The sequence below is a fragment of the Hylaeus anthracinus genome, unplaced genomic scaffold (genome assembly GCF_026225885.1).
Source record: "Hylaeus anthracinus isolate JK02 unplaced genomic scaffold, UHH_iyHylAnth1.0_haploid 12000, whole genome shotgun sequence".
Classification (NCBI taxonomy): domain Eukaryota; kingdom Metazoa; phylum Arthropoda; class Insecta; order Hymenoptera; family Colletidae; genus Hylaeus; species Hylaeus anthracinus.
In genome coordinates this window covers 10,072,277-10,088,632 of record NW_026534347.1, presented here as the reverse complement: position 1 = coordinate 10,088,632, position 16,356 = coordinate 10,072,277, and the positions used below count along the sequence as shown (strand labels likewise).

The 16,356-nt window shown below is 33.5% G+C and overlaps 1 protein-coding gene across 1 annotated transcript in view; it reads left to right on the top strand.

Annotated features, from left to right (window-relative positions):
* The window catches only part of LOC128890401 (dentin sialophosphoprotein), a 186,504-nt gene that overhangs the window by 36,240 nt on the left and 133,908 nt on the right, over window positions 1–16,356 (top strand). The window contains exon 3 of the mRNA XM_054148855.1: window positions 6,613–7,181. Within this exon, the coding sequence (XP_054004830.1) occupies window positions 6,613–7,181 (569 nt within the window). The remainder of the gene's footprint in view (window positions 1–6,612; window positions 7,182–16,356) is intronic.

Genomic DNA, 16,356 nt, shown 5'->3' with positions numbered 1-16,356 from the left:
CAATAAGACATGCCTTCATTTATATTTCAATTCTGTATTTGGCTCCGGGCAAATATAAATTTGCGTAAGCATCTGCAGTATAATCACTGCATATTTTGACAATTTTAGTTGATTCAGTATAATTATTTATCTGATTCTTTTTTTTTTTTATAGAAAAAAGTTTACTTTAAATAATGATGTCAAGAATCATTTAGATCAGTTTTTGTTGAATATGGATCAGAGCTGTTATGAACATGGAATTATGCTACCAGAAAGGTAGCCAAATGGTATTGGACCCAAATGATAAAGGTTTAATTCAATTAAGGGGGTATTATCGTCTAGAAGTTTGTTTTTTCAGTAATTTTTAGGAATTAATTTTGCGAAAACTATCAAACCTACAGTACCAGGGTATTTTATGCATAATAAAACTCGTTTCAACTAACAACACAAATTTTTATGAAATACTTCATTGAAATCTATACAAGTTATGCGCTGTTATGCAGGTTGTGGCGTCAGACGGTCGTTCAATCGGGCGCACAGGCTGTGGCGGTTCTAGTCGTCTGAGACAGAAAGACAAATTTCTTTTTCAATCTATATGAATGTAGTTATCGTCTGAACTAGAATTAAGTAAGTACTAAATTTTTTATCGGAATCACAGCTGTTTGAAAATTAAGGTTTAATTTTCCCGGAAAATTGTCAACTAAAATATGAGAGCAGGGCTATAATATTCAAGCTATCGGTATAATTCTAGTTCAGACCATAGGTGATGCTGCCCTCGAAATGTATGTAAAACCAGAAGTCAGTCGGCCCAATAGTTTTTGAGAAAAACGTGCGCCCGACTTGAAAAATGTCGTTTCGAGAAAAACGCGTTTAATGTTCGCTATACATTTAGCACTAATACTGGTGAACAGCCTTTAAGCCTCTGTAACTATAAGAGCTCTACGAATTTCAAATTAATATTTTAAAGGCACTTTCTCAAAACCCCAAATGATAAGAAAATGCAACAAAAAAAATCGAATTTTTGAAGTTTCTAGACGATAATACTCCCTTAAATATTTTTTTTTATGCGCGAACAAAAGAACGAAATTATTTTCCAAAAAACCCAATACTTATTTTTACGATTTCGCTAAATTCGTGAAATCTACGCAGATTTATTTTCTTTAACTTCTCACCTTTAAAATTAATTTATTTACTTCCTTAATGAAAAACCCTGTCACCCATGTATGGACATCCTATCATAGTATGGCCCCCTCCTAACCAAACATTTTTCTCCCGAGACATATACATATTCATATCATTAAAAGCAGCGGAGGTATTTTAGGCACAAATCTCATTGATTTTATAAGAATAATTCGTCACAAGCTTGTCGGAAGGTGAACACATTATACGTGTTTGTGAAAACGTGTATACACACGTGTATACATACGTGTGTTGAGAAAAAAAAATTGTTTCAACATTACATGCACCTCTTCAAACAGTTGTTGTCCTATAGATTTTGTTCAGAATAGACATTATCGGTCATGGTGTGTAAATAAACCACATTTGAATTATTCTTCTCCTCCAACCTCTATAACTGATCATTGGGAGTAAAAGTTTCTCGCAGCATCGCATATTTATGATTAAAACTCGTTCATGCGAATTCTGTCAAGTTCCTTTTTTTTTATTACGTAAAGTAATCGATACTAGCTGTAATAGTTCCGGTTTTTGCAGCTATCGGTATCCTGTCTTACAAATATGCAAATTTCATTGTGTTGTTGTACATGGTTCATTTTCCTACAGAGGACTCGTTAAGTTTTAGCGTGATCTCGAGAGGACGATTGCTAAACACGAAGAGTGTAATGCTATGTGACAATTAGGCGAATCGATAGATTAATTAACTATTAGATTGCGGATATTTATGCATTCGTGACGAATGTAGATATACAAAAAATTAGAAGAATGGAAATTCGTAAATACATTAACTTCTTCACGCCCTTGGCTACATGTGTGAACGTTTAGTTTTTTATAATTATAATTACTGTCAATAATAAAAAGAACAAAAATTTGATAATAACCAAAGAAATCGTCCCCGAAGAGATTCAAAATATTGTAATATAAAATAAATAATATAATATATGATATTATTACAATCATACTAAATATAATAAAGTTTAGGAGACAAAACAAACTTAAACTTACGTGTCTGTTCTTCGTCTGTGCATATAAACATATGAATTTGCATAAACATCCGCAACCTGGTAACGACGATTCGAATTATTCGATAAATTAAATTTTCCATAAAATTTGTGGACGAGCGATTAAAGTTTTCGATGAGTCATGAATTTCGATAAGATTTCGATCAAGAAATGGCGAACAATTAAATGTATCAATATAATTAGATGTGTTTTCGTCTGGGAGATATATCGCTCGATAAACACGAGTGTCATTATTATTAGATCGTAAACAACTTTTATATGCCGTGCTTGAAACATCACTGTAATTCATAAATAGTCTTGCTTTTATCAATTACTTCGGTACTTTATTTTCAATGTAGTAGAAACAGAAGACGAATTTTCACTTAGTTTTATTAGACACTTGTTCCTTTTGTACGTTTCATATTGAGTTGGTGAATTTTGATACGTGAAGTCTGCCTTTCCTCACAAGTCATGTTTCATCCTAAATGTTACGTGGTGCTAAACAAATTACTGTTAGTTATATCCACAGGAAGTCGAAGTCGCTGAATCTAATAAATGACTTTAGTCGACAGATGCAGTGTCATTTTGTTCCATGATTTCCGCAGAGTTTCACACATTCAGAAGAAAATTTGCAAAAACTTATCATATTTATTCATATTTACATTTATCGCCCGTGGATTAATATTCATTTGAACATTTCATTCATTTTATTGGCAGGCAGACCTTTGGACAATAATTTATACGGAACTGTTTAGAATTCTTTTTGATAAATATGATTAAAACTGTTTGGGCATAGTAATTGTTCTATGTGTTCTTCCTCGTTGAGATATGAGAGCAGATCAGTTAATCACAAAAGCAATATGTGCTAATATTTTTTATTAGAATTGACATTTTGGTACTCGATTCCACTTAAAATTCAGCTTCAGAGACAACTTGATACATTGTTGATTCAATTTTGAGATCCAAATTGATTCAATTCGTTTGTACGACTCTTACGGATCTGCATCCATAAATATGTGGACATTTACCACCTTTAATGAATAAGTACATGTTAAAATAATAGTACAAGTTACACTGTTTAGAAAGTTAGAAAAAGACAAGTAGAAAGACATACTTTTCTCTCAATTTCAATTCAACATCTGTATCTGTAGAAATATGAATTTTCATAAACATCTGCAGTCTATTGATGTCGATTTAGTAATATTTAATCATATTAAATCGAACAGTATTAAAGTTCTAAGTGACATCAAATCTCACCGAGAAACTATGGAATCATTTAATTGTAAAAGTTCGAGGGGTATATGTATGTGACGGATTGCAAGAAAAGTTGCGTATTACGAAACATGATTCGAGCATTAAAACGCGCGTGAAGCTATTAGGAGGAGCTCTCGCACTCGTTCAATGAGAGCTAAGATTAGCGTTGCGGCCAGTGGTTTAGCTTCGTTTAGTTCCGTTTGGCAACGTTTCTACCATCAGCGCGAAAAGTCACTCCACTTAGGTAACGGCAGCCTATATTTACGGATTACCTCCGTAAGTGGAAACAAAATAATCGAGTCAAAAATTATCATTTTTGCGAAAAGAATACAAATGTCTTACAGTTGGTCACATTAAAATAAAATAAGGTACCGCAAACAAAATGTAGATAACGCGATGATGTATAATTATAAGCTGACAATCACTCCCGTTACATTAAGTTTAGTAAATCGACTGCACTTATCAAAGCATAACTTCAGCAATAGAAATCTGATGCAAAATCTCGATAAGCCTAGTGTTAACGAATTATTAACCTTATGGAAAGATACCAGTCAAGTTATTACTTATCTGAAGGAGACCAATTTATTAAAAAAGCTTCAATGATTAATAGACCGCAGAATTTATGCGTTTATGGCGTACACTAATATGAAAAACATACAAAGAATATACATAATGCATGTAAAATATACTCTATTAATTAAAACTTTTTTCCTTGATCAGTTTCTATGTAATACTTACTATTTATAAAAAAAAAACGCTGGCTACAATTTTCGTGTACGTCCTGTATATATATATATATATATATATATATATATATATATTCATCATATTCATTTGTACTATAAATGCATACAATCCACAGTTTAATAATTAAAGTCGTTAATGGCCATCAGCAGTCGATGCGATTCTAATCTTGCAAAGAAAGAAATAGTATCTCCACAAGAATTATAATTTTTCCTCGTAATCTCTCCAAATTTTTAGATTTTTTAATTAGTTTCCTGCAGGTCTGGTGTGATCGAATAAAAATTGCTGGAACAAGCGCATGCTATTCGACGCTCATGCTTCGAGCGACTTTTTGTTTTACTTTCGTCACGCGAGAGAACAGCTCAAACAATATTTGCGATTCATTCGCTACATAGACGACTGTTAGACACGTGAACAGCTATGTACCTCAACGAGCCGTTTACGTTTATTTATAGGATGTCGCCGAAATCACGGTTCTGCGTTTATAACCATCGTTCGGAGCGTTTATGGCCTTCGTTTCCAGTTCCATTGCTCGAATCGTCTTCTTGGTACGTGGAGTGATAAGCGATAGGGAAGTAGCTGTTTCGGCGAATTTACGCTATTGGATATATACTATTATACGGCTATTAGGTCGTATCGGTTTGGTTTCAGTACGGTTTGTCTTAAAATGTTGGAAAAAGGAACAGGAAAAATATTTAATTAAAAGTAACAGTCACCGCGACAAGGCTGTTAAATTAGAAAATATTTGTAGCAGTGAGAGTTTTTGTATTAAAATAAAATCAGTGAATGCTGAAATTAATATTTTCTTGTTCGTAGAAGGAACAGGAGAAACATTTGCTAATTATAATTAAAAGTCATCACGATGGAGGTTTTAAATCAGTGAATACTGAAATTAATAAATCTTGTTCATAGAAAGAAAAATATTTGCTAGTCATACTTAAAAATTACCACTATAAGAGGTGTAAGAATATTTTTGGAGCTTATATTAAAATCTTTTTAAATATTATATTTGAATATAATAAAATTCTCATTACTCGTCGAACGCCCCTTGTGTACTTAACGCACATCCTTCCGTTGTTTTTATCTCAAAGCTACGGTTTTTACGGTTTATTAACGTGTTTCTTAAACTTGAATCTTATTTCTATTTGATCGATAAATAAGGAAGAACCAGACCGTATGTCATCGTGCTTGCACAGGTTTTAAAAGTGTACGAGTAGACGAGACTCTCGCGTCGAGGAAAGCATAACACCGATAGAGGGTTATCACGCAGCGTGGTACGCTCGGTCGAAGAAGCGTGCATCGAATCACACAGCGGTGTGCAAACTACGTAACAGGCGAGCCTTTGTAATTGCAGACCTTGGGAGTGTCGGAGTGTCACAAGTGCAACTGAACTGAATAATGGTCTCTTTGTCATAATTGCACGCCGAGATCGTCGACCACATTCTTACCTACTCGCTCTGTATTTCAGGAAAAAAAAAATTGGGTAGCCTCGTCCATCGCGAGCATTCCAGAAATCAAGGCAAACGTGGCGACGGTCGAGGAACCAGGAAGAAAAGGAAAATCCAAAAGAATAGCTGATAGTTGACACTTTAGATTAGAATACCTTCTTAAGAGGAGAGTCTTTTTTTTCTTTTTTTACAAATATCGATTTCCTAGATAATGTTTGGAATTATCTTACAGAAAAATTGTTATATACAGGGATATGTCATTTAAACTATATGTTTATTTAGATTTTCTGTGTATACTTGAATTTTTATCGAATTTTACAATGTGTAATTAGAATGTACACTTGGACATCTCGTCCATCAGTTCTGTCGTTGTGCCGATCTAAAATACAAAAATAAAAGAAATTGGTTTACAAGACAACCTCCTTCGAACTCGTGCGCTAGTCATTTCTTGAATTTTGACTTAAAATTTGAGAAATATTAAGTTGTCCCAAAAGTTTCTTTCGCTTTATTAATAAGTAATACATGCACAATATTTTATGTTTTATGTTACATTACTGAATTGTGCACGATTCATTTTGCTCCATTACTGTTACAACATGAATATCTATGAAATTAGAGTGTCTATTTATAGAAACACGACCACATAAAATAATTGAGTGCAACTCGCGAAAGACACTTTCGGGACAACCTAATACATTCTTGTGATATTAAAATTAAAGAATATGCATTATACCAAAATATGATTTCTTGATCGAAAAAAAAACCATCCTCCGTTAATGATGATCCGTCACTACATCTCATAAACGAGATCAAATAGAGTCCAAGTTTATATAAACTCTTCTAATCGTTTTCAGCTTCTAAACACTCTCCTTCCATATTTTCCACAAACCATGGGACATTCTATGAAAATTATTCCATCTCGTTCTACATCAAACTTGATGAATATTTCTTTTGTATTTACGGTTACGAAGATGTCGTCGACCACATTCTAATCAAGTTCCTATGCATTTCAGGAAAAAACACGGACACCCCGTCCATCGCGAGCATTCCCGAAGTGAAAAATCCGGGGAAGGTCGAGGAATCGGAAGAAAAGAACGACAGCGTATCCTCGAAGGCCTCCAGCCCGTCAGCCTCGGAGAAATCCAGCTCGGAGAAGATAGATCAGAAGTCCAACGCAACCTCGAGCATCTCCGAGACGAAGAGTACGGTAGCGGTGTCTTCGACGCCAACCACAACCGCTCCAGCGACCACCACACCGACAACGACGTCCACAACAACGACATCCAGATTCACGACTTGCGCGGTGACCTCGCCAACATCCACCACGAAGCCTCCTCTGAGGAGAAGGCACACCACCGGCCCTGGGATGACTTTTCCAGCAACGGATCCGCCAACCTACTCCAGCAGCATGACCTTCTCGAGGACCAGTCCGCTTCCTAGTCCCCATCTAGATAAAAGGTTCTTCGACAGCAGTTTGATAGAGATGAAGAGCCAGGCGAGCAGCTCCAGCACCCTCGATTACGACTCCACCGAGGAAGTCTGGATACGCAGGGTCGATTTCGTTCAGGAAAGGAAGAGGAAGGTAAGGGAGATTTATTTATGCCTGTGGTCGAATGTTGTCGTTGGAATTTCAATCGCCTGTTTACAGGCTCTATTTCTTTAGGAGACCTATTTCTTTATGAATACGAAGTGGCGGAACAATGTTCTTTCATAAAAAGCTTTGTTTTAGAGAATATCGAATTCGAAAGTTGAGAAATTTTAGTATTCAGTATCAATTATAGACTATTAACACGGTGACTGCCAAGCTAAAACTCGTGAAAATGTCTATAAAATTCAAATTTTCTCACGAGACTAGATTAGATAGTTTAATATACATCGCGGTATTTAATTTTTTGGCGTCACCAAGTACACGAAACTTATACAGATTTATTTTCGTTATCGTCTTACCTTTGGAATTAATTTTTTTAGTTCATTGATGGAAAGTCCTGTCACCCATTTCTGGGTGACGCAGCGACCAACGTGTTAATCAGAATTTTTCATTACATAATTAATATCGCTCGTCATCCTTTATAGTCCCTCGCAATACGGGTAATATTCAACAAACTAAAGGGAGTGAGACTTTATCAAACGATAGAGCTAATATAAAATTGTCTCTTTAACTTGTAATTCTTCGAATAGTTCGAAAAAGCTTCCATTGTCTTTTACGTACAATTAACCTCAACAGTTGATGTTAGTTTTTGTCCTTTGTTTCGCTCATTTATCTCGATAGCACAGAATGAAAAGTCATTCTTTATAATACTCAGTTATACCTCACCATCGCATAATAACTCATAATAATTGGGTAGAAACCGAGCGTTAAGCAACATTGTGAGACTGTTTGGATGGAAATTATGCTATCGTCAATTCTTGCAACCGCAAAGACAAGTAGAAATACCGAGATACACAGATGTGTTAGCGAAGACATCAAGAACCGCAGAAATACAGTTGCATGCAAAAGTTTCCGGCCAAAAATAATTTTGGAATAAAATTATGTATAATAGGTGTAAAGTAGAAATACAAATATACCGTAGTAAAGAGTAATAATTAAATAGAGTAGTAATAAAAGAGTAAGAAAACAAGTAATAATTATTTATAACAAAAATAACAATTTTTGCTTCTTCATAAGTATCCGACCAAGTACAAAACATGAAGAAAAAATACGATAACTGAAGGAAAAATGTTCAAAAATGCTTAGAGGCATCGATTCAGTAAGTTTGATGATTCTAGCTTGAGAGATATTTCTCCACTCTTCTTGAATTCTTATCGATAAAGCAGCTTTATTGGTACAATTAACAGTTCCTATTCTTAATTTAAGCTCTTGCCATAAATGTTCTATGGGATTCAAGTCTGGAGATTGACTCGGCCAATCTAGAATTCGGATCTTATTCTTCGTGAAAAACTCCTGAAGCAACCCAGACCGATGTTTTGGATCATTGTCTTGCTCTCCCATTTGGCTGACATTAGTCAAAGTACTGTTTCACGTAGACTCACAGAAGTTGGATTTTTTGAACGGGTTGGAGTTAAAAAACCACTGAGAAGTAAAAAAAATAAGAAGGCCAGATCGGAGTTTGAAAAGAAACACAGGAGTTGGACAGTTAATGATTGGAAGAAAGTGCTGTTTTCGGATGAAACTAAAATTAATTTATTTGGAAATGATGGGAGAAGGTATGTTAGACGACCACAAGGCACTAGGAATGATTCCCGATATCAAATACCAACAGTGAAGCACGGTGGAGGTAGTATTATGCTTTGAGGTGCATTTTCTTGGAAAAGCGTCGGTCCAATTTACAAAATTGAGGGTACTATGAACGCTTTATGAATAGGGATATTCTATCAGAACAAATGCTACCTTATGCCCGTCGAAATTTGCCACAAGGATGGATATTTCAGCAAGACAATGATCCAAAGCATCGGTCTGGGTTTCTTCAGGAGTTTTTCACGACGAATAAGATCCGAATTCTAGATTGGCCGAGTCAATCTCCAGACTTGAATCCCATAGAACATTTATGGCAAGAGCTTAAATTAAGAATAGGAACTGTTAATTGTACCAATAAAGCTGCTTTATCGACAAGAATTCAAGAAGAGTGGAAAAATATCTCTCAAAATAGAATCATCAAACTTATTGAATCGATGCCTCACCGATGTGCCGCTGTGATAGCTTCACAGGGTATGGTTACTAAATATTGACGATAATGTTACATTTGTAAGCATTTTTGAACATTTTTCCTTCAGTTATCGTGTTCTTTCTTCATGGTTTGTACTTGGCCGGATACTTATGAAGAAGTAAAAATTGTTATTTTTGTTATAAATAATTATTACTTGTTGTATCAAATTTTTTAGTTGTACATTTCGATAGTATAATAAAAGCTCTTTACTATGATATTATTTGTATTTCTACTCTACACTTACTATACATAATTTAATTCCAAAATTATTTTTGTCCGGAGACTTTTGTATGCAACTGTATCTCACGACTAGTCCAACTTGATTTATTTGCAAGTGAAAAATTAATTTTGATTTATTTTGTTCATTCGTTATTTATTGTTCGAATAAAATTGAGATATTTGTACGACGGTGCTGCTCGAATAGAACGTTTCACGAGACAATTCCTCCAGTATGCTTAAGAGGAGCGGTTTCCTCTGTCTAATTGCAGTAATCGACTAATTGATACGGGGAGTAGCAGTCTTGCAAATTTGTTTACCGTTGTCGCGTTACGAACTCTTGCGAAAGTTAGTGATGCAAGAGTATCCTGCTCACGCGCGATAGAACAAAATTGAGGATTGAGTTTCAGATTGCGACACGACTGCTTGCATGTTTCTTTAACAATGCAACAAAACGCTCCCAGCGACTAAAACTAATCTCCTGATAGCTAGGCTACATATGTCGATGATGTCTTTTGAGCGAATTACTCGCAGGAAACCAGGCAAAATGTGATTCGAATGACAGATAACGAATAAAACTGATATTTAGCGATTTCTTCAAGACGGTCGTTCGTTTGGATAGATATTATTTGTGTTCATTGTAAAATATTCCTTACTTTAATTTAAATTTAAAGTTTTGTTCAAAGAGTATTGGATGGATGCTTGTTTATTTTTTATTCATTATTCCCAATTTATATTTAAATTGGGATATATTTTGTTTCTAGTAGAAATGCAGAGATAATTGTTTATTCAATTGCACAGGTCAATTTTTGTTAGTTATAAAATATTTCATTCTGTAATTCAAGATTCAATTTTTATTCAAGGAATAATAGATGGACGTTTATTCACTTTTTATTCGTTATTCGAAATACTACATAGATAATACTACCTTTTGTTCCTACTAGAAATGCTGAGAAATCGTTTCCTATTCTATAATAAAAAAAAGAATATATGGTTCGGTTGGTTTTTGTTTATTCAGTTGGATATCTCAATTTTTGTTTATTCATTTTACAATATTCCATTCTGTACATTTTTTTTCAAAGGATAATCGATAAATACTTGTTTTCTTCTTCTTTTTCAATTTAAATATAAAATTAGTAAAGTTACACAATACTTTCCAGTCGAATCTTAGAGTAATCGTTTTTGTTCTTCTGTAACAAAAGAGAAATACATTCTTTGGTTGATTTTTTTTTTGTGCTGTTGCAATAAACATTGTATCGCGTACACGTTTGAATACGAGTGGCCATTTAAAGTGTCGTTCACAAGGTGTGGTCGCAGAGTATGATGGCTTGTGGAATTATGGTCGTCACGAGTGGCCAATCACGCGAGTGTACGATCATCGATTGGCAACTTCGCTTCGTGCGTGATCTCATCAAGGTGATTTTTTTGTTTAATATCTTTAATGGACTTTCATCGGTCGTCCGTGCTTTTTAGACCAGTTTTATTTACATAAATTACGAAGCTGTGTTTCCACAGCAATTTTGTTAAAATTAAAATAATAATTTAAGAAAGTTACAGGTAAATTTCATAAAAATTTGTGAGTATTAATACAAGGTTAAATTTGTTCAGAGTTTGTTCTAATTAAAGAGAGAAAAATGAAATTCTGAGGTTTTATATTTCATTTACTTTCTTTGGTAGCTCAGCTGAATATTCGAAAATATTGTGTCCAGACAAATCCTGTATCGAACCATACGTGTTATTTTTATCTAATACACCGCTATCGATTTGCGATTAGCCCCACTTTTCTACCAAACCTTAGTCCCTAAATCTCAGAAATATGCAAAATATATATATATAATTTTGTTCGAATCATAAATAACGAATGTAAAAACGTTAATTCCGGGGAACAGTTATTTGAGATACATTAATTTTAATTTTGTTCGTTTCCGGTGAAATTTAATTTTACTTTTAATTCAATGTGTAATCTTCATGGAACAAATAATTGACCAAAAATGTATATATATATATATATAAGGTACATAATTTTTGGTCAATTATATATATATAAGGTACATAATTTTTGGTCAATTATATATATATAAGGTACATAATTTTTGGTCAATTATTTGTTCGATGAAGATTACACATTGAATTAAAAGTAAAATTAAATTTCACCGGAAACGAACAAAATTAAAATTAATGTATCTCAAATAACTGTTCCCTGGAATTAACGTTTTTGCATTCGTTATTTATGATTCGAACAAAATTTCGCCTATCTCTGGTGTATCCGACGAGGATGAAATATGGAGCTCTCGAAATTATGATTTATACTCGCGAAATTGCACTCGCGAATCGTGTTGCGGCTGCTTCCGTAAACAACAAGGCTAACGGCCGATGCCCGGCATAACCATGGTGTTGCACGGTTAGAAAAAGAAAGGTTCGACGAACTGGCCGCAGGGAACTTGGAGGGCCTTACCATCCTTCTCTGGAAAGGGTAGATTACCTTGGTCACGAAGCGCCAGAGTTACTAACACGGGCCTTGCTAACCAAGTCCTTTTACATCATTCAAACAATTGATGTCGATTTCAAAGCGCGCCTCGACGCGGTTAAATTCGCTTTTTACAACTGACGGAAATTTATTTCACCCGACGAAAGCTTCAAAGCTTTACGAACAAAAGTTTAAAGAATACTACTTTTGTAAAGACTTCGTCGCGATTACAATCATCTTTTTCTTGTTTTTTTTTTCTTTCCTCGAAAATAAATAAAACGTGGGATTAAATAGATAGATAATTTATTCCTTGCAATTTTTACACAAGGAAGAATACCGTGTACTCGATATAGTACCACTACAACAGCCTTTAATACTTCATACTTAGTATATAATAAATTAGTCACAATGGAATATTCAGTTACTTTTATCAGCGTATTCAATTGATCAAAAATTCTTTCATACGAAGGGAATATGAGATAAAAGACAAGCTAACATTGATATTGTTAACAATACATAATATAAGAGGCAGTCGATAATTTTATAAACTCGTATTATTTTGCTGGCTTATTTTGAATGATGTCAATGGAATTATGGATAAAGAAACTCCTTATACATCTTAAAAGATTTAATAATTTGCTTCCCAGAGTTTTGCTCGCGTTGATAGTCTTCTTCGGGACTAATTCAGTAACGTTTTAGTCTAATACATAATACGAAGTCTGAATTGTTCCTGAAGAAGTTCCTCTCAGCAGAAATGTAAAAGTGAATTATTCTTCTGGCCATTTTGCTCGCATGACTAACGTAAACTGTCTTAATAATAATAATTCAGCTGTCAACAATATTTATAATACTTTTATAACTGAAACTATTAAAGCAACAGTTTATCCTATAATATACTATATTTATATGAAAAACTGGATAAACTCTGAAACAGAAGTGACGAAAGTTTTGCCTCTAATGAATCGATAATTCTAACGCACGAAGGCAGTTTATCTACAAACACAATGCCATAATCAGTAATCAAGGCTCTATGCCACAAATTTGAATGCGATCATTAGTACGAAATCGTATAACGGCATTAAACGACAGAAAGATCTACAAGATGTGTGTTCCTAAATTTGCCATATCGTTTGGCCCAGATCTCGACGCGGCTTTAATGATTCATGTAGAAGGATGGGGAAAGGGGAACAAGTAGGTACAAGGCTTCCTTTAAGCTCTATCGATTCGGTTGAAAGACGAATTACAATGCGTTGAGGACTGTTATGACGGATACCTAGTCACGTAAGGCCTCCTTTGGCGATACTTTTCTATGAGTATCGCATACGTAAATTGTGTTGCGTAGAGATTAGGTCAAGTAAATAAATCACATCTAATTTTGCATTATGAATACGCCAATACGTGTAACATGTAAATTGGTAGTGTACGTCGGACAATAATCGATGAATATGCAAACTTATGTTATAATATAGGATTTATACAAATTTTAATAAATTTCAATCAACCCTAAGTGTTGAATATAATTAATCAAACAATTAATCGAAATTTAATTAAATTGTTTCTGGAAATACAGATTTCAGTTGCAATTGGAGTTGAATATTCTCTGAATCAATCAATCATAGAATTAATTGCTATTTAACTAAAGTGTTCCTGATAATACAGATTTCAATTATAATTAACATGAATTGCAATTGAGGAAGTTAAACACTAGTTTTCATTTGCGCAAAATAACGAAATAATTGTAATTGCTACTAGCATTTGATTTTCGTGATTACAGAAACGAAATGTCAATTATAATTAACTACTGATGTTCAATTCTAATTGGCAATTTTCAATATAATTATATTTTCCCCAACATTAACTACCAGAACACATAGTAATATGAAATATTAACATTATAATGTAGTTAATTGTAATACTTAATAATAATACTTTCTAATATTAAAAATATTCATAATATCATTATAAAATTTGACCCAAACGAAATAATAATAATACTACATAATAAATATATTAATGCTTTCTAACATTAAAAATATTTATTAACATAAATACATAATTTTACGAAATACGTTCTGCATACATTTTGTATACAGTCCTCATTACCACGGTACACCATCAATATATAAAATCTCTCTACCAAACCATAATTGAAGTTTGTCAAAGTAATGGAAAAAGCGTTGCAATTCCTACAGTGGGTGTAGTATGTATTCGTACACCGATCAATTTCTCCCAAAATTTGTGTGAAATTGTAGTTTCTTAACTTCTTTTTCTATAATCAATGGTATTTTACATATTCTCGGTAGTTTCTAAGATAGACATAGTCCAAACAACATTTACTAGTTAATATAATTTGTGAAATTAACAAAAAAATGTGAAAAGTGGGTAAAGGTATAGAAGCAATAAGTATTTATACGATTTTTATGACGAACCATTTACAATAGAGTTTGTAACGTAAACACATTAGTTTATTGGTCCGTACGAATTAGAAAACATCAAATTTCCGAAGTAAAGTCCTTTTAAAAATGACTCTAATAGAGGAATAACTAATAATTTCATTAATTTTACGGTTAGAAGAGTTACAATAATTATAAAATCAAAAGGAAATTCCACGAGAGAAGTATTGTATACTTATAAATTAATGTAAATTTCTTTTTTTTTTTAATGAAATTTTAAAAATTAAACAGTTGTGCGAATACTTATTGCTTCAACATTTCTATCGATTCATTGTTATTTCTCTTGTTAATTTCGGAACTTGCATAAATAGCTATTTTTTTTTTTAAATCAATCTATTCTAGAGATTTCCGAGAATATGTAGAATGTCATTGTTTATCAAAAATAAGTTAATAAATTACAATTTTACATAGTTTCTTGGAAATTGATCGGTGTACGAATACTTTCACCCACTGTAAGTGGCAGTTTATCCTACTGCACACGATAAAATATTTCTTTCGCATCTTCCCAAAGGTAAACGACAGAGTTGAACGAAGCGAACGCGCTTTATTTGTTGTTTGCGATATTTCGCTCTTTGTTGCGTAACACGCGCGTCTGACGACTCATAAGCCCGTTTTAGAGTACAAAGAATTTTACACGTGCTTCGTTTCGCTACAGGCATCCGGACTGAGTAATTGCATCCCCGTGTGCAGTTAATCTATTTCAGTCTTGACATTTTCATGCGTCTTTTGTTCGTTGAAATTTCTCAGCACGTTCGATGATAATTGGACGGCCGTTCGACGTCCCCAATCCTTTTCGTGTATGCGATTAGGAAAATCGCGGCGATCCTCCTTATCGTTGGACGTTCACCGAACACGCCAATGCTCTTCTGGATATTTATGGCATTTGCCGACAGATGGCGACGCGATACGCTCGAGGCACCAGCTGCCATCTTTGCGAAGTTATTCCAAAGACGAAGCGAAGTTGAGCATTCGAATCGGCCGTCAGTGTACGTAATTTGTCAACACCACAAAATTAAGCGATTTACTTCTTTGTTTCGACTCTTCGCGGCAATTACATTGTTAAGTACAAGTGCCTGTATGTTCCGTTGGGTCGAATGGATCGTGTCAGAGACTTTGAAACGAACAAACGTGGCTTGGATCGGGCTGTTAGAATTGCGCCATTTTTGGTTGTTTTGGTTATGCAAAGGGAAATCAAGAATAACGTAAAGGAAACGATGTACTGGTATGTTAATTAATCTCGAATATTAAATATCAAAAGGTGGTTATTATTCATTTTATTTGGGTCACCTTTGCTATCTTTATTGGACAATTGTAATAAGTGGATTTTATGCGTTTATGATTTACAGTAATATGGAAACTGTATATATATAACGGTAACCAAAATATAATATCATTATATTGGTAATCAAAATATAATATCATTATGTTAATTGTAGAATATATTCGACACACATTATATATACAATGTATATTGTATGTATATTATATGTATGTAATATAGTATAAAAACATATATGTTTATTGTATGTATATTATATGTATGTTTTTATACTATATTACATACATATAATATACATACAATATACATTGTATATATAATGTGTGTCGAATATATTCTACAATTAACATAATGATATTATATTTTGGTTACCTTTAGCATTATATTTAGTAGTTTATTATATTAGTTTGTATTATAAATGCATAAAATTCACAGTATAGTATAGTATAGTATAGTATAGTATAGTATAGCATAGTATAGTAGCACGTATAAGCTGAATACATATGGTATATTGCATTTCGTTCTGACACATGTGCAACGGAGTTGCAGCGTTGAACTCAAATCTAACCTGAACTCTGCTAATGAAAGCACGTGCGAATAATATTTTTAACTTGTAAACTGCAGATGTCACGTTGCTT